Source organism: Chroicocephalus ridibundus, chromosome 14, assembly GCF_963924245.1.
Source record: "Chroicocephalus ridibundus chromosome 14, bChrRid1.1, whole genome shotgun sequence".
Classification (NCBI taxonomy): Eukaryota; Metazoa; Chordata; class Aves; order Charadriiformes; family Laridae; genus Chroicocephalus; species Chroicocephalus ridibundus.
The window spans coordinates 558,419-583,501 of NC_086297.1; the positions used below are offsets into that span (position 1 = coordinate 558,419).

Sequence of the window (25,083 nt, forward strand, 5' to 3'; positions counted from 1 at the left end):
CTTGTCTTTTTCTTGTGGTTGTTTTTTTTTTTTTCTTCCCTTTCCCTGCCCTGAAAGGTGGTCTTTATACAACCTTGTCTTCATCCCAGAGAATACTGACACTGCCGTCAGTTGTTGGAGTTTAAATGTACAGCTGTGTATTTTCTTTGATTTGTCTTAAGACTGTGCTGCCTCCATTAGAGATTTACTTCTGATGTTTATCAGAAGTAAAAATTCTAACTTAGTAGATCTTAATGCTGCTGCTGCTTATTTTGCCCCCCGCAATGCACTTCTGAAAGGGTATTTCAGGACTTAATTTCACACAAATTTATCTCAGACTGCTAATGTAGTGATGCAAAAGTGCCTTTTGGGAGATTGACGGCCTTGCAGCCCTGCCTGGTGTGTCTCCGAGGGCAGAGTTCTGGGCAGGGTCTGCTATTTTAAACCAGTCTGTGGCTGTTGGCTCCAAAACTTCTGAATATCTGATACCACGTGCTGGATTTACAGTTGTGATTCCCACTCACCTTCTGTGTGTACCCTCTTATAGAAGTCTCTGAAGTATATTAAGGACACAGCTCATCATCTGTGCAAAGTACGGGAGTGCTGTCACTGCTGTTCAACGAGCGCCTTGTGTGTTATCGTGCTGTTTGCGAACCTTTTTGTATGAAGCCCGTTGATGTATTTTTCTGTGGGGAGACTGGTGCGGAGGCTGCTGACCTCTGTGGGACAGTCGGCCTGGGATGAGCCACGCGTGCCTCGGCCGTGGCTCCGTGTGCTGGTCGAGACCTTCCACGCATCAGCTGCCTGTCTGGTGCTTTTTGGGCTGAGCTAATAGAATTTGTTTCCTGCAAAGGGCTGCCGTTAGGCGTGTAAGATCGGCGCCACTTTAGGAAAGCGTGTTCGTTGTTTGGTGAATATTTTCGTGTTAATTAAGCACGCTCGGCACCCGAGCAGCATCGTGAGAGACGCGCTTCTATGGAAACGCCACAACCGCACCTGCGGCTCCGGGGCTGTCCCGCGGCGGGCGGGCAGCAGGAGCCGCCAGGGGGCGCGCTGCCGCCGAGCTGACAGGGCCGCGGCTCCGCCCGGCGCCGGGCTGAGGACACGCGGGGGCACCGGCGGGGAACGGCTCCGTCAGGTCCGCCGGCCCCCGGAGAGCGGCGGGGAGGGCCGCGGTGGGCTCCCGGGGCCGCCCCTGAGGAATAGGCGGGTCCGGCCGGCCCCGCTGAGGCGGGCGGTGCCGCGAGGGAGAGGGCCGGCCCTGCCCCGCGGTAGGGCCCTGCCCTTCCTCACGGCGAGGCCTCCCGGGGCCGGGAGAGAACAGGAGAGATCGCTACGTACTCCTGTGAAGCCAGGCCTTCTCCAGCGCTCTAGGGAATTTGCTTAGACTGAAAGCTGGGAAGAGAACCCCAGCCCCGGTATCCCACCCTGCTGCGGCTGGTGTTCTCTGTGAAAACCCACGTCGCTGTGCTGCTTGGGTGAGAGGTACGGTGTTCGCTGTATCATCGGCCAAGAGCTCCTGGATCCTGTGAGGATTATAGTCACTGTGAGGGGAAAGCATTCTACTCATGGAGTGTTCTACTCATGGAGAGCATAAAGAAGAAAGTCCAAAAGGTTGAGCTGTTGCTGTTGAATGCAGCCTAATCAACTCTTCACTCACTCGCGCTCTCTTAACGGTGATTTGGTTTCTTTCCTCTGATCCTGCCAGTTTCCTAGCAATTCCTTCCAGTGCGTTTTCCAAAACCAGACTACATCTCCTCTTCCCGTTCAGCCTGATGTGTGAATCGCCTGACCATGGTATACAGTCACTGAGAGGACAAAGATCTCGATTCATCTTCCTTGGAGACACATCCTTCGCCCCTCAGCTTTGACCTCCTGTCTGAAAGCTTGTCAGTTCAGGATTAATTGTAAGCATGATTTGATTTTATGTTGGAAATTAACCTTGAGTTACTAATTGGTCTCCATTTCAAACAATTCTTTTAATTTAGAATGAACATACCAATGTGTGCTGTGATCCCATCCAGTGACAGTTAAAAAGGAGCAGACACATCTTAAATACTGTAGGGCTGACCTGATAGGAGAGCTCCCTCTTAAGACAACCACCCAGCTATAACCAAAAAAACAATTAGAACTAGCTGCAACCTAAATAACAGCTACTGGGGCGGAAGAGAGATGCAGGTGGAAAGCCTAGAGTGTACTTTTTCAGTGCTGGACTTGAAAAAGTTCTAAGTATAACATGGGGAGTAAGGAGGGGCAGGAGGATAGTCTTTTAAGGCAGGTTAGAAATCAGAGAAGAGATTGGACTTTATTTTTTCCCACTATTTCTTCTCTTCAGAAGGAAAAGTATCCATGGATCTGGGAGAAGCCAAAAGGCAGCACATATAGTCTAATTCATATTGATCCTAAAAGGTGAACTTGTATTGTCCCAGCCACGAGGAGTATCACTGATACTGAAAGAGCCCTTTGCCACTGTTACCTTTTGGACACAGTTTAAACCCAATCTCATACTATCTGTGGTCCTTAAAGATTTTTTCTCGTTTTCATGAGTCTGAAGGGGTTAACTGACTGGTCTGATCCAGTCCTAACTTTCTATGTGGTATCTAACCTCTTGCTAGGGTTGTGTTTGGGTGCAGTGTTTTTGGCTTCTGATCCAAAATACTGCATTTTGCTTCTGAAGTTGCCTTCCAGGGCTGTCCAACTGCCTGGTTCGGTAAGCAAGCTGGGTAGATTGCTCCATTTAGTTCCAATTGTGAGAGCTGCACAGTTTTGTAAAACTCCTTTGGGGCTACTTTGGATGGAAAAAGGACCCATGAACAAACTGTTTTGATTTGCTCCAGGAGGCTTAGCTAACAGATGTTGGCTGGATCCACACTTTGAGGACTTTTTATTGCATATTCATCAGCTGACCTTTTTAGCCACTTCCAATGCAGGAAGGATATATATCTACATTTTGTTTGCAGTATTGGGAATATAAAAGGTTGCCTACATGACTGAATGTGAGAATGGATTGGGGTTTATTATCTCAAGTTCTTTCTCTTTAAGTTTCTTCTGAAGCCCTTCTGTTTGCATCTGCCCTGTGGTGGGCCACAGTTCCCTAGTTTCTCTAGCAATTACTGTTTTTCAAGGTAGAGTCACCAGGGTATGCAGTGGGGAGAAATGACAGTCTAAACTAAGAGGCTCTCACAGACTTGGAAGATGATAATTTGTCTGTAACAAAACTCCTCATTAGAATACTGTTAATTTCCTTTCTGTGACAATTATAGCACAGCACTAGCTCATATGTGCAATGTGCAGAGATATTTCCCTGAGAAAAAACCTATCGTTACCACTAGTGAAAACCATTCCTTGGAGGAGAAAAATTAACTTGTAATTTTGCAGCAGTTTTCCAGTTTAGTGGGAGTTTGGTGTTAAGATAAGGTTTTGGGGGTTCTCCCTGCTGTTTATTGCATTTATATTAGACTCCACGGTTAGCATTTTCCTGGTAGCATCTGGAATCAGAGACGATACAGAGCTCTTGACATGGCAGTCCCCAACTGTGTGGAACCTGTTACCCCTGAAGTTCAGCTCATTTATTCTCCCTTTACTTTAAAAAACTTGCCTCCCTTCTCCCTAAAGACATCTTTAAATGATGGCTGTTTCTTTCTGTTGGCATAGCATATTTTTGCTTATCCATCTGTTTTGAAGTTTTGATGAGGTTTAGTTTTTTAATCAAAAAGAGATTGTTTTTATAATAGCTCTTTAGTGCCTGGAATATTTTGGCAGGGGTGGTGGTGTATGAGTAAAGGGGGTTAATGCTTCTCAAAAGCGCTGGATTTGGTAGCCTGTTATGCTTTGGGAGAGCAGGCTGGCCAGGCTCTAGACAAGTGAGAAGTGGATGCTGTGCTGAAGGAATCACCTTGAAACCTGAAGAAGGTCTACTCTGTTTAACTGATGACAGCTTTGCTCATTAAAGGGAGAGAAGCCCTCTTGTTCATCAGTTGCACTGGAGACCCCAAAGAGATTTTATTTTGTTGTCATTTTCCCACCTGAATCCTGAGGTAGAAAAGTTCGGCTCTTCAGGTCCAAAAGTCCTGGGTTTACTTCTTGCACTTGCTTTAAAAGTTTAGCTAAAATCTTCAGAACACTGGGAGGGACATTTCTTTAAAAAAGATATTTTGGCTAGGATTGTTATCAGCTGGACTCAGAACCATGAACAGAGGGAAGGCTTTTACCTCAACATTCCTTGAAGATAACAGATTCCTTTCTAATGTTCGTTCAGGATGGAGCATCTGGGCAGTACTACAAGATAAGGTTATCATCTTAGCTCTTTCATTTGTTCCCAGAATAGGGATTGTTTGCGAGATTGAGGTCTCCTGCTGGTCTTTCCAAGGGATCAGATCAGGTGACAGAGGAGATCATTCTCTTTACTTGACCTTGCTCAGCTGTGTGGGATGATACTTTAGCCCTTGGCCCTGACCTTAAATTAGTGCCAGCCATGCTGAGATGTGGAAAGCTGTTGTTCCCTGCTGGCTGTAGGTAGGTGTAGCTCATGTGGGCACATGGAAAGAACTTGGCACTGTTCCCCCTTCTTCTGCGGAAAAATCTTTTAGTAACTAAGAAGCTAGAACCCAGCAGCTAAGAGCATGGGTCTGTGTGATTTCCCATCACTGTGTGGGACAAATTTGATCCAGATCAAAAGTAATATGCAGTATGGAGTTCATGACAGCTGTGGATGGGAGAGAATCTCTGCTGCTGCTGGATGGAAGATCCTGTTCCTGTTCTAGAGGTACTCTATCTGAGGGATTTTGCCTTTGTTTTTTAGAACAAAATTGTAGAGAAAAGAGGACTTCTAGCTTGGTTCTGCCCTTTTGGCTGAGGTGTGTCCGATCTGGAACCGGAGCTCTGGCACCAAGAAAACGTGGCCTGCGGTGCAGGCCCCTCTCTGCCCCGACTCTGAGCTCTGTCTGGCTCCGGCTGTTGGTGCAGCAGAAAGCAGAGGGACTGGCACGGTGTGGATCCGCCTGGCTCTGCCTGCCCTTCCCCCTTGCCAACCTGCTATTTCTGTACTTGATTGGAAGAAGCTAAAACTGCTGGATTTTTGCCTTCAGTCAAGGCGTTCCTCAAGTTCCTAATCCAGGTTCCAGATGGTTAAGATACCCATCTTGACATATAGGAACAAATAATGATGGTAAAGAATTTAAAAGCCCACCGCAGCCCTGGATTGCGGGACTCTGCGGGGTGGAGAAGTTAGCTTCAGAAAGCCCGGACCCCCCGGCACGTCTTGCCCAGCTGCCTGCACCCGCTCGGCGAGACCAAAGGGGTCAGGACCCCAAGGGCGGGCACCTGAGAGCGGGCTCGGAGGGGGCGAGGGCAGGACGAAGGGGCCGAGACCCGCTCGGCCGGGCGCGGTGCCGAACCTCGGCGGGTCACTCCGGGGGGAGGCGGTGCCCGGGTGGGCCGCGCCGCCTCCCCCGGCCAGGGGCGACCCGGGGCTCCCCCCCGCCTCCTCGCCGCCGCCCAGCCCGCATCCTCGGACGTGCTGCAGCTGCGGGCTCTGCCTCCAAGTACGCGCGGCTCCGGGAAGGGCAAGTCCCCGTCGTCGCCCCCCGCCCCCGGGCCGGCATGGCTCGGGGAACGCGCTGGCCGTGCCCCGGGCTGGGGGCAGCGGGGGGAGGCGAGCTGGCCGAGCCGAGCTGGCCGAGCCGCCGCGGGGAGGGGTCACCTGCCCCGTCCGGAGCCGGCCGCCGCGATGCCGCCCGCCAGCGCTGCCCGCGCTAATTGGATGTTCCCTGGATGGAGGATTTCCTCCTCTCCCGGCTGCGGGAGTCATGAAGGCAGGCTGGGCTGCGCTTGAAACTTTGCCAAGCAGCAGCTAGGTTTAATTTCTTTAAGGATCTGGGGGGGGGGGGGGGGGCGGGGGCTGGAGGGGACCGTTTCCAAGCATGGGAGACAGGCTGCCGGAGCCTCACGCCAGCTCTTCCCCTGCTGTGGCTGCCAGCTCAGAGGCGGAAGAAATCGAGGTGCTGGACTCCGATGATGTCCTACCTATGGCCGCAGAGGATGTAAGTTTCCTTTGCTCGGTGTCTTCCCCCCTTTCGCCCCGGACGGGTTAATCGGCTCAAGCTATTTATGGATGGAGTCCGGGATGGGGGGAGGAATTGGGCTGGTGACCCTCTGGGGCGAGGGAAAGCCGCCGTCCCCGCCGCTCTGCGCCCCCCTTGCCGCCGGCTCTCCGCGGGCTCCGGCAGCCGCCGGGCCGTCTCGGTGCCCGGAGCCGCAGCTCCCTTCCCCTCCCTGCCCCGGCCCGGCCCGGCTGCCGGTCCGCCCGGTGTCCGCGCCCGGCGCCGCGCCCCCGGGGGGCTGCGGGCTCACGGCCGCGTAGGGGCTGCGGGGCTGTGCGCAGAAGCGGCTCTAGAGGCTGGAGAGGGGCTGACGCCCTGGCTTGAGGAGCTTCCCTGGGGACAGGGAGCTTTTCCAGAGTCCCAGCCACTCGGAGGGTGACAGATGTGAAACGCTGTCGGGAGCCTGTTCCCTCTTCCAGCCCCCGAGCAACAAACAGGCAAGGAAGTTTTTTCCCCGGCTCGGCAGGGCTGACAGCATCTCTCCACCCTCTGAGCTCTGGTTGCACCTGAGGGTGGGATAACTTGGCACCGTGTCTCTGCCTCTGCTCATTCCAGCCTAGAAGGACACCGCGTGGTCCTGCATGTTTGGAATCTGCTCCCGCCAGGCTGAGCAGCAAAGCCTGCAGAGCTGAGGCAGTAGTTCTGCATCGACCGGTCCCGGAGGCAGGGGCTTGCTGTGCACCTGCCTGAGAGTAATGGTGAGCAGATCCTGCATTCCTGGTGCATCCCAGCACTGCTCGCATCTCTCCTTCCAAGCAAACTCTGCTGGGATGAGGACCGTGCAGAGTGCTCAGTCCGCAGAGGTTAAACGCAGGCTCTATTCCTGCCTGTGGAGGGATGAAGCAGTGGTACTAGATGTCTTTCTGAAGTGGGCTCTATCTCGGGTCTTGCACGGGCATGAAAGCGACACTTGTGAACTAAGCCTCCAGCAATGGCACATCCTCTTTCCCCTCTACTTTTATGTCACTGCTGGAGGAACTCGCCTGGGGCTGCTTAGGGGCAGTGCCTGCTCCTCATCCCCCAGCCCTTCCTTCTGAGTCACCGACAATTCGGTTGCTGTTGGATTTTCCTCCCAGAGGGCAGCGGAGGAAGTGCAGTTGCCTGGTAGAGCTGCATTCCCCAGGCTGTATTCTCGAGCACTGTACAGCCAGGAGGGAACGTGTGATGCGGTTTTGACCTCTGCTACAACGCTGCCAGACAGTCCTAAGAGGAGTGTGCCTGACCCAGGGGCACATGTAGCTTTCGCTCAGAAAGGGTGGCTTTCCAGGAGCTTTCACAGTCCAGGTTTCCAAATCCCTGTGCTTGCTTACCTCAGACTCTGACCTTTTCTTCCCTGACAAATTTTGTGCTTGTCTGGATGGTCTACAAGAAAGATTTCCTGTTGTGATACACATGGGCCCCTTGGAGTTACTCCAGCCTCTACACGAATGCAGCCATTGGAATTCAATCCTGCTAGGGACCCAGGAGATGCTGAAGTGCTGAGTGCCAGGCAGGATTTGGCTCCTGAGGCAGGAGAGAGACCATGAGCTTTCCTTGGTGAAATCTAGATTCTCATCCTAGTTCTGCTGCTGGCTTGCTGCTTGACCTTGAGGTAGGACAGCTTGGGTCTGATCCAGCTCGCAGTATTTTGCTGTTACTTACTCTGGGATCTGCATTGTTATTTGATTCTGGTACCTTGTTTTCTGCAATCAACAAAATGGAGCTAGAGCCTGCAGTTGCACTGGTTATGGGAAGCTGCTGAGACCCGGCAGTACATGATGCAACAGAAGCCTGAGGTATCGTATGTCATCTGCAATTTGGAAGAGCAGGAAGTGGTGTAAATGCCCTCCTCCTCCACCGCCAAGATTTGCTGCTGAAACAAGCAGGCTACAGAGCACCATCTCTGAAAATTCAAACTGCTCTGTGCTAGGAGCATGCCCCCCCCGAGACCTAACTAGAGGTTGATTTTCTGTTGTTATTATTACATTTGAAAGCTTGATGTAAGCTCTCTGGCTTGGCCAGTGAGAACTGACTCAAGGTCAGTTCTTTATGTGTTATTAACTACAAAAATATTACGTAGTGGAGGTTTGGCTGTCCAGCCTTGACAGTGTATAACAGCTCAGCTGTGATGTCATTACAGCAATCAGAGCAGTGTTCCACAAAGCCAGGATTCAGGCAGTCCCAAAATGTTCTCTTTAAAGTGCTGGGCTGCTTTATGATGATAAATGGGAGTTTATAAATGGATAGAGGCATGGGGAGGAGGGGAGCCAACAACTTAAATGATTAAATAGAATTCAGTGGCCTGATACCCCACTGTCTCTCCAGTCAATTCTGCCTTAAATCTGCCTACCATATGGAAGGAAATGTTCTTCCAGGACTAGATAAGACTCTGACTAGAGCTCTGCTTTGCATATAGCACAGTGAGGAGATTTGCTTGTACGAGTCTGATGTTTGTTATTTTTCTCATTTTGCTTTTTTGGGAAGGTGAATGAGGCAGAAACAGTGTTGTGCTGAACAGCACTTCAGACAGGAGAGCTGGAAATGTGCAAGGTTTTTTCTGGGGACTGCAAGCCAGTGGTTACCCCACTGTTGCCCCATGGAAGTTGCTCTCTTGTCAACTGGTCCCCAAATCCAGGAGAGATGAGAGAGAACCTTAAACAATTAATTAGGAATTTCCTCTATTCTGTGAGACAGTGAGGCAGCAATCCTGAGGCAGGGAGGTGACTTGGTTCGGTCTTTCTACAAAGCATAGATCAGAGCCAGTTGACAGCTTGTTTTTTCTGTTCACAAGGACGAGGGCTTGTGGAGTGTTTGCATGGTCATCTGTGTTGGAAGTGGAGCTTCCTCCTGTACAAAGCTTTTAAGGCAGATCTGCTAGAACAAAAGCTGTGGGGTAAATTCTTGTAATGGGCTTACTCCAGCCTTCCCCCGCTTTCACCTTGTGCAAGAGTTTTTCAGATGTGGACATGGGAGGCTCAGAGAAGTGATGAGTTACGCAGGACCTTACAGCAAGTCCCTGCCAGAGTTAGGAGCTGGCAGCAGAGAAGGCTCTGACATTCGGCAAGGCGCTTCATTGGGTCAACGTTGGGCCACAGGGCCTCAGAAAGTGATCTGAAAGACCATTGCTAACTCCTCCCTCCCCTCAATACACACCAAGCTTTCTTGATCCCTGTGAGTAAAAAAGCCTTTTATTCCTTGCTTGTCTGCAAGTAGACAAAGCGGGAGAAAACAGAATTAACACATGAATGTTCTGAGTTCATCCTTATTTGGATTTGTAAATGAAAACTGTCCTCCCTGTGGTTGGTAGATTCCCCCTGCCTCCTCCCCCGGAAGGGTAGGTGATTCTGGGATGAAGAAGGATGTTGGAAATGGCACTAAATCATTTGGTTATTTCTCTGTTAGAATATACTTCTACAGTTTACTGCATGTTAATGTCGTTGCTCCTAAACCTTCTTTTTCTTCTTTTTCCTCCCTTGTGCATTGCCTCTCAGCACTGGAAAGCCCTATTTGATCAGGTATGTGAACAATTGATATATTGTCTGTCTCGTGGGCAAAGAGTCTAACCTCCAGTTAACTTCCTCTGTACTAGATTTTCCCTGCATTTAAAATACAGCCTAGGAGGAATGTGCTCCATGCTCCCTGTTCCCAGGATGCTGGTGTGCAAGCGATAATTACCACTACTGCTTTGGGCCTTTCTCTCAATTCCTCTTCAGAGCAGCCAGGGACAGAAGAGGGCCCAGCCTGGCCATCCCTCCTAGCGCAGGGTCTGAGCCCAGGTGCTGCAGCAGGTGCTCTGTTTGCTGACAGTTGCGCTATCCTTGCTCTGTGGATTAAAGGATCTTCTCTTTGAGGCAGGCAAACTAGGACCTGTAAAACCAGCACTGCGTTCTTTGAAATGGCTCCCCAACTGCTAAACTGACTTCTGCGGGGTTACATCTGCCAGAGGAGGACCAGCTGCTGTAAACTTGCACAGAATTAGCAAAGTATCTGCTTCTGTACCAAAGACTAAAGTTGAATCAGCTGAAATCAGCACAGCTTGGCAGAGCTTTGAGTTATAGCTGCTGAGAATTTGGATTGTGGATTCTAGTTTATAAATTATGCTTTTAGCTGCTTTAACTGACGTGTTTGCTTTGTGGTATTCCTTCCATCTGCCAGGTTGAAATGTGAAGCAGCTATAAACTGAAGGATTTTTCTAGGGTTGACTTGCTTCTATACTGCAGCACTCTCTTGATGTCGTGAACTTTTGTGCTGGGGGGTGTGTGTGTGTGTAAATGTCACCTTCTGTAAGGGAGCTTACTCTGATGCTGGCATCGTCCTGTCAATGCTAAAGTTTGGGTGGGATTTCGTCCCTGCTTTATGAGGCGATAATCTTGCTTCTGTGTCTGGCTGAACTGCAAAGCCAAAAGCTGTGACGCAGTCTCCACGAAAGGATGTCCTTAGTACTCTGGGGGTCCTGTTATCATTCAGCTAGTAACTGGACTGCCTGTTCTGATGAGTGCTCATTTATACCCGGTTAGCCGTGACCGACTGCTAATCCACGTGTCTGGACTGCAGTATGTTTGTTGTTGTACAATCAAGCAAGCTGTCAGTTGGGAATTAGATTACTGTAATTGTTGATCACACCTAAATTGTGTGGTGTATTTGAATGTGCTGGGGCTCGTAGGCTATGCTGCCGCTCAAAAGGTGGATGCCAGATGAATTGCTTGTGATATGGGCTGAATGTTTGTTTTGGCCACTTTGTATTCTCTCCCGTCTCGAACCTTGGCCTTAATTTGGAGTTTGATTCTACAAGCATCCTTTGAAGTCATTGAGTCCTTGCGGGATGGGGCTCTTGACTGGTAGCTACCTCGGGCTCAAAGAGAGGAATCTGTAATTTCCCACAGGACTTGCTTGAATAGTAGATGGGGTTTTAGTCCTCCTTTTTTTCTTTTTAAGGGGGGGGAGAGTTTGACTGTTGGATTTGCAGAACATTACCCCAGTAACAAGGGAATGGGTTGTAAAGGCAGACCTTCAATAATTAGCTATGTTTCAATTAGGGCTGCAGCTGAAATTTAAGCCTTGTCTGTAAGGCTTTATTATCAAAGAAAATACAACCTGTGATGACTAGTCCTAAGTCCTGAATAAATCAATAATGTCCTTGTTGCCTGTGGGCAAAGCCAAGGAGCTGACGTCTTCCTTGAGCGTTGTATCAGCAACGCAATGCAATTAGCCCTGCAGTGGATTGCAAGATGCTGTTTGTCATGGAACAAGGCTGCTATTCCTAGCAGCTCTGTGCCGGTAGGAGAGGGGAGCATTTTGTTTAGCTCTGATTGGCATCCATGTGAAACATGAGGACAGCCTTAATAACTAGGGAAAGCCTGTGTGTTGAAACTCGGAACAGTTGCAGCTCTCCCTGGGAGATATGACCTGGCCTTATGTGTACTTAGAGGGGAAATGGGTGGCCGAAGGTTCACGTGCCCTGTGCATTTGTGACTTGTGGGCTGGGACTGAAGTTTGATAGCCACCCTCTCAGCTGAGACACGTGGGCCTCTGCATTCACCACCTCCCGGGAGAGCGGCAGAGCACGAGAAGGCTCTGGAGAAAGTGTTAGGGCAGCTGGGAATCCACAGGCTGGGAATCTGCAAGTCTCTTCTGTCTGGGGTGGTGGAGTATGACAGCAAACAGTGCGAGGGAGGGGTCAGCACTTTGCCCCCCTTACTTTTGAGTGAGAAAAGTAATTTTATTTTTTTTCTGTGGGGAGATATTTTTTAAATACTTTTATATAGGTTTACTGACAAAAAAGCAGGTTTCTTTTCAGACATACAAAATTAAAGTTTTTTTATGGCACCCCCCCTCCTCCCCCCATCTTAAATTAAAAATTCAAAACTTCTTGATGAAAATTGCTGCTCAGACATAAAGCAGTGCTTTTTGCTTGTTTGTTTGCGGGGAGAGGAGTTACTGACAATGCTTTATGGAGGAATTTTTTGTTTGTTTTGATCCAGCTCTAATCTGTAACACTGGGAACTGTCAGTGAATCAAACCAGTATCTCCAGCCACTTGCAGATCGCTTTTTTTTTTTTTTTTAAGAAGTAAAAAAACTTAAATTTGGCAAAGAGACAGATCCAGAACTGCTTCCTAGGCTTTGAGGTTCAAAGAAGCCCCTCCTAGGGCAAACTCCTGACTACGCTAAAGGCAGTACCAAAATTCCTCCTGCATTTTGTGGGGTCAGCACTTCACCCAACAGTCTGGGAGCAGGCAGATTCGCGTCTTTTCAGTGCTGCAGCCAGGCAGTTACAGTACAGCTGCTGCTTCATACTGTGCTTGCGAGATGCGTTTTTTATTACGAGGCCATGGCCCTTGGGCAGCTCTAACTCACTTTTATATGGAACTTTTATAGGGATTCATACATTTATTTATTGTGCTCATAAACACCCTCCACCCCCACACACACATTAGCTCCGCATCTGCTGCCTTCTGCAGAGCCTGCACAGTCGCTGCGCATTCCACGCTGTCTCTGTGTGGAATCCAAGCTCTGAGCAGAGCAGGGTATTGCCTCTCTCCATCCCTCCGCAATCGCTTGGGATTCTCTTCATTTGTTCTTCACTGGCTAACCCCCCATTTTTTTTGTTAATCTTCTGGTAGAGCTAAAAGCACGACAATCCCAGGAGCAGGTCGTGACAATTTCACGTTTTTCTGTGCTATTAAGATCCCTTGCTAATTGCCTTGCATGCAGACATGAGAACACCTCACTGTTCTGGTTGAAGTCAAGTTATTTGATGGTTAGAGAAAACCTGCAGATGAGTCTCCTGAGGGACTGTTCCTGCTTTGCTATGTCCTTTCTAGGGTCTTGGGTGCCCATCTTTGCCTCCGTGTCAATAGTGTCCAGTGTCCCTGCTTTAGAGATGACTGCAGCTTATCAGTACTATCCAGCCCTTTGCTGTGCTGGGTGAAAGGAGCTATTTAGGAGGACAGCGTTCATTATTAGGACAGACCTGCCTTCAGAAGGTGGCTTTTAGCCGTGTTAGATGCCAAGAGCTTGTATCATCTTCTCTGTTTCCCCATCCCCATGGCTGCTGTGATTTCAAGGGTGAATTAACATTATCAGCCCTCATCTCAGAGTTCCCACTTCTTTTCACCCATATTCCGGATTGTAGTCATGACAACAAACTCGTTTTAAATAGATACACACAAAACTCTCCAAAAAGACCCTCTTCACTGGCTCAGCACCTTGATCCTATTGCTTGTCAGTCCAGGCTGTGTTTTTGTTGCAGCTGCTTTAGAAACCCTGGATTCCTTCCTGAGACTTGTACGTGGGTGTGATGGCAACAGATGAACAGAGTTTATGGGGAATGCGGAGAGATGCCAAGTTACCCAGTATGCGTAGGCAGCTAATGGAAAACTTTAGCTCAGAAACAAGGCTGTAGAGATATCCTGGACCAGACGTACGCTTGCCAGGAAGAGTTAGTTCGGTTGCTGACACTACCAGCAGTGGGTGCAGCTGAACCTGCTCTGCCATGGTCTCATAAAACATTAAAATATGCTTGAAAATATGCTGACTTGGCAGTCTTAAATCCAGGGCTGGTTCCTGCACAACTGAAATTACAAAGCAATCCATAAAATCAGGCCAGCTATGACCACGGTTGGTGGTAACTGAGAAGGGGAGTTATTTTGAAGTCAATGATCTTTTATGTTAACTGTGTCCCTTTTCTCTGGGTCACCTTTAACACAGGCAGGACGAGCTATTTCCCACACTGTAAAAGAAATTCCAGTTTGTTTACTGGGACACTGTTGAACTAAACATCCATCACACTTCACTTTAAAGTTTCCCTGACTATTATTGCTGGCTAACCCCTGCCGGCTGTGGCTGGAAGACCTCACCAGGCAGGTCTCTCTGAGCTCCGGGCAGGGGTTTGTGCCTGGAGATTTTACCACTTTCTCTGGAAAATTGCATGTGTCTCACCACTCGTTTGTGTGCATCACTGGGAGCAGAGAAGCAGAAACTACAAGACGAGAAATAGGAAAGGATGGCAGTGAGAGCAGCAGTATGGGCGGGGGGGTTGAGCACGGGGTTGTATGTGACCTTCAAGTCCTTGCCTGAATTTTGGACTATTGCTACCTTTTTAGGTTAATGTTTGTTGGGACATATGTCCGCGTTTGAGTAGAGTGGTGCTGCGAAGAGGAGGTTGTAGGAACTAGAATTAGGAAATAGTCATAGACTTGTTACTTCATCTCCTAACATGAACTGGAGAACCGGAGGTGCTGTTGGGAAGACTGTCCATGGTGATAACAGATTAGCATCCAGGCCCTAAAACCAGGGTCTGCCTTGTCTGCTATATTAGAGGCTTCTGTGAGTGTCACAAGAAATTTGCCCCCTTCTCCCTCTCCACCAAGCTGTGCATTGTAAAGGGGAAAGACACTTTAAAAGCTACAAGCGTCTCTTGGCAATGCACAGAGGGGGTTCTGCATCTGTCCCACGCCTTGAAGTCTAATCTCATTTACAGTTGTCAGCGTGGGGTGCTGGAGGAGATGAAAGGCAGAGGACAAGCAGGGAGAACAGATTAGTCTCGAGCAGAGGGCACTGGGAGTGCACCTGCCTCTGCCCCGCTACCTTGAGGAGGGGCAGCAATAGCAGCTGGGCATGTGTCATCTGCTGCTCTTTGAGGCGCCCAGCCATGGAGCACACGATTAATGACTCAAGGGGCTGGGCTTTTGTGAGCAATAAAGCTCTGGGATTTAGGCAGGGCTCTCGGGCCTTTTTTCTGAGCAGCCCCATCGCTTTACATTTCTCAAGTGGCGTTTTGGTTGCAGGGAGCTGCTGTCTGTGGCCACAATGGTTCCCTTTCTCCTCCCTCCCCAAACCGGGCTGACCTTTGTCATGCAGCATTAACCCTTTGACTCCTCCACTTTGGGTTATGGGGTTGGGGGGGGGGGAAAAAAAGAGTCTCCCTTCAAATTCATTGCCCTGTAGACAGACTTGAAGGGAAGAATGGGCTGGTAAGAGAGGATCTGTTTTTGCTGAAGGAGATTGGCTTGCTGATGCTGTCTGCATTATCAACCCCTTGCTGCCTTCTGCCAGAGGCTCTTTTGAATACAGCAGCCCCCAGGAAAGAGGGGAGGGGAACTTTTCCTTCAGTCAAGGAGGGAAATTGAGGCATTGAGCAGCAAATAGATGTCTGAGAGACTGTTCCCTCTGCAGGGTAATCCCTTGTCTTTACCCTGCCTGGATTAGCCCATGTCTGTTCCCAGTGTTGTTACAGTGGATGGCAATCTCCCAGCACTTCAAGGCTTATACTCAGATTTGGCTTTTAGCCATGATACCCTGGAGTGATGGCTCAGCATGAAAAAGCTACCTGGAGGTCATTAATGATCTTCCTGCCTCTTGCAGGATGAACAGCAAAAATTTCCCAAGTTCCTCCTTAATCTTCTAATGCCTTTGTATGCTGAATCCCAGCCAGACCCTAAACTGGATGTGAGTCTCTGGGATTGTCTGTATTTACACCTTCCCTGCAGCGTGAAAGGTTTGTGATCAGCTACCTCATTTCCCCAACTATTCAGATATTCCTCTCTGCAATCCCGCCAGCCTGTATGCGGACTGTTGGCTTTGCCCCGTGCAAAAAGTTGTGACTGTAAACCATCAATATGAACCAAACATCAGCAATGTAGCAAACACAGCACTGTTACGCTTGTGCTGGTAGAAGTAGGCATCTCCTGAAACGTTTCAAGGAGTCATAACAAACGCACCGTAAAGCACATGGAGGCTGAGTCAGTCTTACACAGCTCGTGAGTTACTGGCAGCTTGGTGTCTTTAGGTTTGTAAAAGCTTCAGGAGGCTTCCTACTCATGACACGTTTGTGTACCTTCCCTGTCTGAGCTGCCTGGAAACCTGCATGTTAGAGTGCAGTGTCTGAGAGGGACGGCGAGCTGCATTCAGACTGTTGTATCTCAGCTGCCCCCTGATCCCAGCTGCAGCAGGAGGCTGTGGTAGCGTATGCTCTGCCATTTCAGCTGAACGCACGGGATGTTTTTTAGGCATATAGATCCTTGCTAATGCATTGTTCTCAAATCCTCTCTTGCACATAGAAAATCACTGAAGCAATAAGAACATTTAAGCCTGCGTGTTTAAAAAGAAAGGGGGGAGGAAAGCTGTAAACACAGAATGGATTGATGCTGTTCTGCAAATCAGCAGGTGCATTGTGCACTGTGGCTGCGTGCTCTGTTATGACAGAGAAGGGGAAGAGATCATCCTGTCTCCAGAGGAATAAACCAGCTGCTTGGCGAGTGGAAGCGGTTTGGAGGTGCATTTCTACACGATCCCCACTTATGTCTGTAATGTTTACAGAGCTTTTAAAGTTACTCTCTACCAGCCCTGGAAAGCAAGTGTTTCTCCTCTGCGGTAGGGAGTATGATGTTCTGTTGCCTTCCGGTATTTGCAGTCAGTGCAAATGTACCAGGGCACGTTTGCAAATTAAATGCAGCAGTGGGCGTGTTTGAGTTTGACAGCAGCCAAGGAAGCTGCGATCTCTTTCTGCCTCCTCGCTAGGCATTGTACGGTGTGTTGGTCTGAAATCAGCTTGGTACCAACACACTGTGAGACAAAGTTGATGGGGTGCAAGCGGTGGGTTGTTTTCCTGCACAGCTGTACATACAGGCTGCTGAGGAAAGCTGATCTCTGAGTGCTATGATTCAGACCTTGCAGTGTTTGCGTGTTCAAGCTGTAGCACTTGGGACAGTCGCTTCTTTCCCTCTCCTCTCCTAATCTCCTGAGTGGTGGTATCCTCAGCTGCTTGAGGTGATGCTGGGGGATATTCTATCACTAGAGATGATATGTGAAATGTGCAGTGAAAGTCCCGAATGTTTGTGATCACACCTGTCCTGACACTTGTTTTTGAGATTAGTCATGATCTTCTCTGCCCTGGATGGATTCCACCCGGCTAATTGTATTTCTCTGACAGTAATTTCAGCTGGAAAAGTTGGCATTTACTTTCTGTTGTATGGGGCAAAGATCATTGAAAAGACTCAATGAGATCTGACCATCCAATTCATTGTAAGCCTGTAAAGTGTTTCTTTTGGATGCTGTGTTGGAGTAGAGGAACCTGGAGATTGACTTCTGCCTTGGGCTATCCCTGTGTTATGTCAGGTGTCTCGTGCAAGGGCTGCTGTTGCGCTCTCACCAGCTGCTCTGGGACCAACCCAGAACATTCCAGTAGGAATTTCTCTTCATTCTTTAGAAATCACAAACCAGTAAAAAAAATTGTAGATTCTCTGGAAGTGACCTTAATTAGCAGTGACTGCTTATCACTGCCTGTAGTGTGGGGTTGTTCTCTCTGACAGGGAATCATGAAGAGAATGCACAGAAGTCTCACTTGGACCTTTAATTCCTTCAACTCTAAAACCAAAACCCCAGCACTAACAAGACACAGAGAATGTACGTATTTTTAGTATATGTTCCTGTTGCTTAGGAACAGCTGTCTGCAGTGACCCTGTGTTGCTGGTGAGAAGAGTAATGATGTATGAAACTGATGTTAAACAAGCAAGATCAGTCTTATGCCTAGGAACTGTTCTTCATGTTCTTTGATACTTGACATACTCTGTATGTAGCGTATACTCTGGAGTTTCCTGAGGAAAAAATAAAGCAGGCTGCTGGAGGCAAAGCTGTTTGTGACTACCATCAAACCTCTGGTCTCATGCGCTTTTTCTGGGCAGTGTTCCCCGTGGAAGCATCTCTTTACCTCTGTGATCCTTCACAATTAGGTACCAGTGATGTTGGAGATGCTGCTTTGTGTAGCATACACGTTTGTTATGCGCATTTGTAGTGGAAGTGCTTGTGGATGACAGCCTACAGCCAGCGAGATGTAGCCATGCTTACTTCTTGGCAGAGAAAGGATCCATATTATAAAAGGTGAAAAATGGAAAGTTTCACAAAAACTACTGGAGGACTTTATCCTGTGTGCTTTAACTTGCAAAGCACTTGAAAAGTGTGACGGTTGTCCTGGACCCATTATATAACTAGCGTCAGCTGTATGTTTTGCTGGGGCTGGTACCAAAATGGTGTGTGCCCTAAGGGATTTGAAGAGCAAAGTAGGTTTTTAGTTCTGGCCTTTGGCTCTGAAACAGAGCCAGACACCTGTTTCCCTCCATGGGCTTCCTGCCACTCTTCTCACACATTTACTTTCTCTCATGCTGAGAAATAATGGAAGTGGGCCTTGAGCATCCTTCCTCCCTGCAGGCAGTGGCCTCTGTGGAAGGATGTTGATTTTCATCCTTGTTTGCACTGGGGAGGAAAAAGAAAGTGTTTCCTGTGGTTCCTTCTTCTGTCTGAACTGCTGCCTCTTCCCTCAGCTACTCCCTCTTGGTTGCTAGTAGGGGAGTTGCTTTTGCATGCCGTCTTGTTATCACTGGATTTATGTCTCTGGGTTGTTCTCCTGTCAGCAGGGAAGGCACAAATATTTTTCCTTCATGTGTCCTCTGACAATAGTATTTGGGTTTTGGAGAAATGTTTATTTTGCATTGATTGGTGCATTTAGGCAGCCCCTTTGGGGGAGACTGCTGTGAAGAGCATGGGAGATGGTCCTGCTGATGCTGTCTTTGGTCTCTGAGCTGTGCCTGGAGACCATGGCTGGGGGAATAACTTCCTTCCAACCTAAATAAAGTGTCTGAAGAATTGTTATTGAGCTGCGTGTTTTCTTTATCACACTTGGACTTGCCAGCCCTGGGAACCGTTTGGGGATGTCTTGTGTATATGTATATGCGTGCAGGACTGCTCCTGTGCCTTCAACATGTTAAATATTCTGGTGTTGTCTACTCTAGAGCGCTATAAACTAGAGTGTACATTGGCTTTTTTAGAGGATTCTGCAGTGTTGGGCATCCCCACCAGAGGCTCTTGCTCTTGCAATGTTTTTCAGTCAGTCTGTATCCCAGAGGCTGCAGTGTGCTGGCTTGCTTCTGTGCTCTTCACCTGATAGGAGCCTCCTGCCTGCGTTCATGGCTTTCTACAGCATTAGGAAAGATCAAAGCCATGCCGCCTTATTCATAAGTGCAATGGTCAGTTTATCTTCCTGTCAGGTGTGATAGGAAGCAGCTTTTGTGGTGGAAAGAGCAGCAGCATAGCTTCACAGTTAGTTATATGTCAGAGCTGAAGCTGGCTGGGGTGTAAATGCTGCACAGTCCCCTTCAACAAGACAGGTATGTGGGGTGGCTTCTCCCAGGGTGGTGATAGCCAAAACGTGTCCCAAAGAATTGTTGCATGTGTCTGAAACAGCATGTTGTGGCCTTATTCCCTCTGTGGCCCATGAGCTCAGAGCTGCTGTTGCTGCATTGATTTATGGGATCCTTTAGGGTTGGTACTGGTGGCCAAGAAGAGCTGGGGCAGAAAGTCATTTGCCAGCTGCTGATTTATGGTCATAGTAAACAGTCCTAAAAAGCACAGTGAGAATTTTCTGGACCTTATGTGGTTCCAGCTGACTGGAAGCTCCAGGCTGTTATTTGACCATGTGGAGTAATAAAACTGTGAAAACTAATTAACTTTTGGGCCTACTGCAAAACAAACTAGTCCATGCAAAAAATTACTCCACACTTGCAAGCATCAGTGACTTTATGGGCTTATAAGCCTGTATTTAATGATCAACCATGTAGTACGATGCGTGAAGTATGTTCCTTTTGCTGAGTTCTGAGACTGAACAGAATTTAACAAGCTCTACTGATCACTGAGGATCTGAATACCAGCTTGGGATAATGTTCTCTTTCATCCTTATTAATTATGTAGCTGATGTGTGGGTGGAGGTTTGACACAAAGCTGCATTGGATGGTTTCTTGTAGTCTAAAACAGCCTGAATTACGCATACCCAGCCTGAGCCGAAGCAGTTCATTCAAAGAAAGATGCTCTCTGCAGTGTGAGTGCTGTAGTCTTTCTGAGGTCATTCTCTGCCCACTGTTCCCCGTGAGGTGTAGCTGAATGAGTTCTTTCCCAGTGGGAACACCAAGGTGTTTTTCTGATGTTAGCACGCAAAGAGAGTCAGCCCTGCTCAGAGCTTGCCTCCCGGGATGCAGATGCTCTCTGTGTGCTAGTTGTGATGGCGACATTAGAGAAGGGATATTTGAGTGCCCCGGTATTTTGTTCCTTGCCAATGGCGAGACAGTTATGGACATTGTATAGATGATCCAGCCTCTGTCATCCTACACCGATTTGGAGGGAGAGAATGACTGGGCATTATTCCCGCTTAATTGGATTACTAAGGTAACCCTCCTTCTGTCCCATCACTCCTGCATTACTCAGTAGCCCTTAATACTGAATGTTTAACTGCCTGTATTGTTAGAGTCAAAGCTGTGCCTGCTGATTCGTGTTCTCTTTTGCTGGGATCTATCAATTTAGCTGGCGGCAGAGCCTTGTGTGGAGCCTTTGCTGTTCTTTTCTGATTGATAACTCATCACCCTGAAGAGCAGAGCTGGCTCTTTTGCAGAACGTAGCATGCTCTGGAGGAAGCTATGGGGTTGTTTGCTCTGTTTGAGCTGCGGTTCCTCAGAAAGCTGCAGGCAGCGGATGGTCTGTCCTCTCCTCGTGTTGAGAAGAGAGGGGAGGAAGGTTGAATATTGTACCAGGCCCCTTTGCTGCCCCACTTCGCGACTAAGGAATGAGGGAGGCTGATCTAGAGCTACCAGCTGTGGGGGGAAGGTTGTGTGCTGGCCAGGTCTGTGCCACCACTAGGTCATGCAGACAAGAGTGTCTCGTGTCTTGGTAAGATGTTTGCCATGATTGCTGACACAGGAGCAGGTATTTGGAATTTGGAAGATAAACCATCTCAAAGGCAGGAAAACTGTGATGTGATGAGATTTTTAAAAATAATTTTTAAATTTATTTTTAATTTTTCCACCCTCTCTTTCTAATGGATGTGCTTGAATTCTCATGGCACTCAGTACCAGAGTACTGGCTAGCATGGGTCTATCCCAAGCTTTGGTTTTCTCTGCTAAGCCAAGTATTATTGCAAAGCTATTATTTGACCTAAAATAAGTGTGCATGCATACTCGCTGCTATAGAATTCTGCTTTTCCACGCATCGAATCAAGTCCCTGTGGGTTTTCACCTCCCTCCTAAATCTGGCAGACAGTGAAAAAGGGAGCTATTTTTAATATGAAGTGTTCTGTGTTTCAAGTCCAGAGTATAAAATGTAGTTTTTCTCCTGACAAGTTTCATGGCTGATTTACTATAAAACTTGTCTTTAAAGGAAAGACAAAACTTCGTACAGGAAGGGCAAAAGTTCTGATTTTGGGGGCTCTGGATCTTAGTTCCTTTGAGAAACTGAAGAACAGTGGCAGTCACTGTCCTTGGATTGCAGAATTTACAAAGAAGGAGGAACAATCTAACTGAGGAGTCTAGCAAAGTTCAGTGTGGTAGAGTGGTATGAAGAGACCCAGTTTCCCTCCAGGAGGGGGGATGATGGTCCCTGGATTAGGAATCATTTGCCTGAAACATTTCTGGCAACCAAAGAGATCAGTATTACTGGCAGAATGGTGTTTACACACTTTTCATCATCTTCTTGCTGTCACTACAGTTCTATCATCCCACTGGAGCGACTGCTCCGTCTGTGCTCTCTGAAAGGCTGGCATGTATTGTCCAGGAGAGAAGATGAATTTCTGGTCCAAGTGTTCTCCCTGCCCAGAAGAAACGGGTATAGGAAAAGTTTCTTCCTCTCCCCACTTTATGGGCTGTTCTGTACCTCAGCCCAGTCTGATGGGTCAAAGGGGAGGTCACCTTCCAGAGTAGGTCCATCCTTCTGTGCTGACTGTCCTGCACCCAGGGGTGTGACGATGGGGGTAGTAAGTGCAGACGCTTGTCTAATCAACAAGGGCTGAGACCATTGGCTTCTTTTTGCCCTAAAGGGAAGAGGACGGATGGAGGCAGAACAGATCTGACTGAACAGGCAGGCAGTTGGCGAAAGCAGCACGCTCAGTTTTGCAAGATAGCTTTTGTTCAGGACGTCAGGCTCGGCAGTGTGCTGGATGCCTGGTGGGTGTGACAAGAGCAGCGTTCCCTTGTCAGTGCTGAACCCTGTCCCTCTGGCATTGGTGGGGCTGCTTCGGCACAAACCCCAGCTCAGCTTCCTTCTGGCTCCCGATGCTGAAGGGGCTATTTGTGACAATCTAGGTGGTCTCTGTGCTGGTGGCTGCTTGAGCTGGGACAGCCCTCACCGGCCCTGCTGCAGCCTTGGTCAGCACAGAGTTGCAGCTAATGAAGCACAAGGTAAGAGGAGCTCCCTGCAGTTGTATGGGAAGAACTTTTTCTTGCTGAGTAAATTTCCATCCTTGTTACCAACCTGGCAGCACCCTGCAGACGTAGCCTTGGTCTAACGCAGCCCATCAGTCCCAGCATCCTGGCACTTGGTAAGGCTTAATGAGACAGCCGAGCTCTGAGCCCAGCAGACCACCCCCAGGACTGCCCTGCAGCGTGCTCCTCTCTCTTCTGCCTGATGCAGCAGGGGAGCGGTGCTTGTCTCCTGGGGCTAGCTAGATCATCGGTGTCTCTGCGTGGCCTTCATCTCACTAGCCTTGCTCACCAGATATGTCACTAAGCAGCAGCAGAGAGAGACCCAATGGCTCAGATCTGATTAACCTCCACAACTTTATCCTGTGACTTAATTGGATTAGCTGCAGGGGGGTGGTTTTGCTGGTGTTGCTGTTTTGTTTAGTTTTGTTTTTTTTCTTAAGCAGATACTTACCACTGTCACATCTGATGCAAGCAACACATTGGAGTAGCAAGACCTTTGAATAAACAAGTGGTGTTTGCTTTTTCCCCACTACTCAACTAATAGCTCCTGCCCTTCCTTTCTGAAAAACTGCTGTAGCTGGTGCCTGTGAGATTGGTCTGAGTAAGCCCTGCAGTCGGATCTCTTGGGAGGTGTGGGTCTCGCCTAACATCCTGGTGCTAGACCAGGAGTACCTGATTGCTAACAGCAGTTTTGTCACCTCTGGTAAGGATTTCTCCTCAGTAAATGTTCAAAGCAGTGTTAATGTTCCATGTTCAGTTTCTTTCATCTTTTCTCTGAGCTTTTTAGTTTCCTTCAAGGCCTGATTCTTCTGCACCTTAGGATTTTCGCTTGTATCACTGCAGTGGCTGTGAGTTGTAGGGAATTGACCTTATTCAGCACTGCAATAGCCCTTCCTCTTCAAGGACTTCAAAGCTCATTCTCCAGTATCTGTTCATTTAGTTTCGCAGATGGGAACGTGGAATAGGGAGATCAGCATTCATATCCTGTTACAACAGGGGACAGGCTGCTACAGACCTAAAAAAGGAATGGAATCCATTTGATCGTGGGATTGCCCCTCATTCCTCAAGCTGCTGTCTACCTGCCTCGTCCCCAGTTGAGAAAAAGGAGAATCAATTTACAGGAGACCTTCCCCCATGTCCATCCCTCTGCCTGCAGCACCCAGTTACCTCTTCAACAAGCTTAAAATAGAAGCCTTTCTCCTTGCCATAGCTCTAATTGGCTCTGAATTGGGCACTGGAGAGATTTGTTCGCCTCCCTGGGATAATAGAAGGGAGGTACATGGTGCTGAGAAGCTCTCCTTTACATCTGTTTCTAGACAGCTCTGCACAAAAAGAGTGAATTGTAGGTGTGATATCGGAGCACGGCTCTGTTCCTGGTGGAATAATAGATGTACCAGCACCACTCTAGCTGGTACAAGATCAAAAGTGCTGTTACATTAAAGCTGGTATTAGTGCCTGGCTTGGCAAAAGGGCTGATAAATTGTTCCAGGGTTTTAATGTAGGTTCAGATAAGCTGTATTCCATAGTGAGGATCAGGCCTTTGAATTTAGTCCGTGTACAACAGCATGGTTTTCAGTAACTTGGTGAAAATGTAACTCCAAGGAATTCCCTCTTTCCGCAGGGCTTGAACGTGATTCAGTTATCAACGCTGCACGCATCGCAGTTACCATCTAAGTAGAGTGTTCAGTGCATCTGGAGTGCCTTTATGAGGAGGTGTGCGGTTGTCAGGCAGGGACACTGCTGCTGCTGCTCGTAAAGAAAATGTGATCGCCGAGTTGAATTACGATGGACGTTAGTTTCCTTTTTCAGATTTAATGTATTCATGTACTTCGTGTCCACTGGCCCCTCGGCAGCTTGCAGGCTGGATATGTAAATTAGTAGCTGCAGAGGATGACTGATCCATTAATAGGTGGAATTTGATGCTCATAAAAATGAATGCATTTAACGTTGCATGGTTTTCTTGAATTTTTAAATTGCGCAAGGATCTCTTACTTGGAATTCTGTGTCTCAGGCTATATTTGTTACAAAAGCAATACAAATGGAGAGGCCCTGTGGTTTCAGAGGGTTGGCTATTCTTTTGTCTGTGAGTATCGTTTACACTTTTTTCTGTATCAAATGTTATTCCAAGGAAGCTGTGACAATGTGAAATGCAATGATATCTGAAAACAAAGCACTGCAGTCCAAATTCACTGCGTCCACAGAAATATCTGTCTTTAGAGATCTGTTCAGATACTACTTTTCCAGGAAAAGCCAAGTTTTAGTAAATAATTTTTCATTATTAGGCTTTCGTGGAGGAATGTAGAGGACTAAAAGGATTTGGTGGGTCATTAAAATAAGTACAGATCTGCCACTGTGGGGTTTTAAACACAAGATGAAACCCTGGCCCCTCTGAAGTGGCCTCATTTGCTTCCTTTGGGCCTCATGCTAATTTCATTACTGATTTCAGAAGGGTAAGGACTTCCCCTGATTTTAATTTTACAGTGTTTCTTTAAGCATGCAGACATATAAATATTCCATTTCTTCTGCTGAGGGTTTTATTGAAGGAAGTTGACACAGCATGCGCTTCTTCCATGGTAGAGCATTCACGTGATAAATTTCATTTTTGTAGAACAGGAGGTTATGATGATCCCTCAGATATTGAGAGGCTGCACTCTGAAAACATTGACGCTTCTTGCTTTTCCCTTTAGCACTGTAAGACAAATACTTCAGCTCTTCATCACTTATGGAAGCCTGGGCTGAAGGGTTACCAAGAAATATGCAGAGAGAATATTGTGATACGCACCATAAA

At 48.1% G+C, this 25,083-nt stretch overlaps 1 protein-coding gene across 3 annotated transcripts in view; it reads left to right on the forward strand.

The window, feature by feature from the left end:
* Positions 1-5,891: 5,891 nt before the first annotated feature.
* Positions 5,892-25,083, forward strand: part of RHBDL3 (rhomboid like 3) — a 67,834-nt gene continuing 48,642 nt past the window's right edge. The window contains exons 1-2 of one of the 3 annotated variants that reach the window (XM_063352395.1): positions 5,892-6,020; positions 9,551-9,574. In XM_063352395.1, coding sequence (XP_063208465.1) covers positions 5,901-6,020; positions 9,551-9,574 — 144 coding nt within the window. In that variant the 5' untranslated portion in view covers positions 5,892-5,900. Of the gene's footprint in view, positions 6,021-9,418; positions 9,575-25,083 lie in introns of those variants that run through there. The other 2 variants (XM_063352396.1, XM_063352393.1) reach the window with 2 other exon arrangements.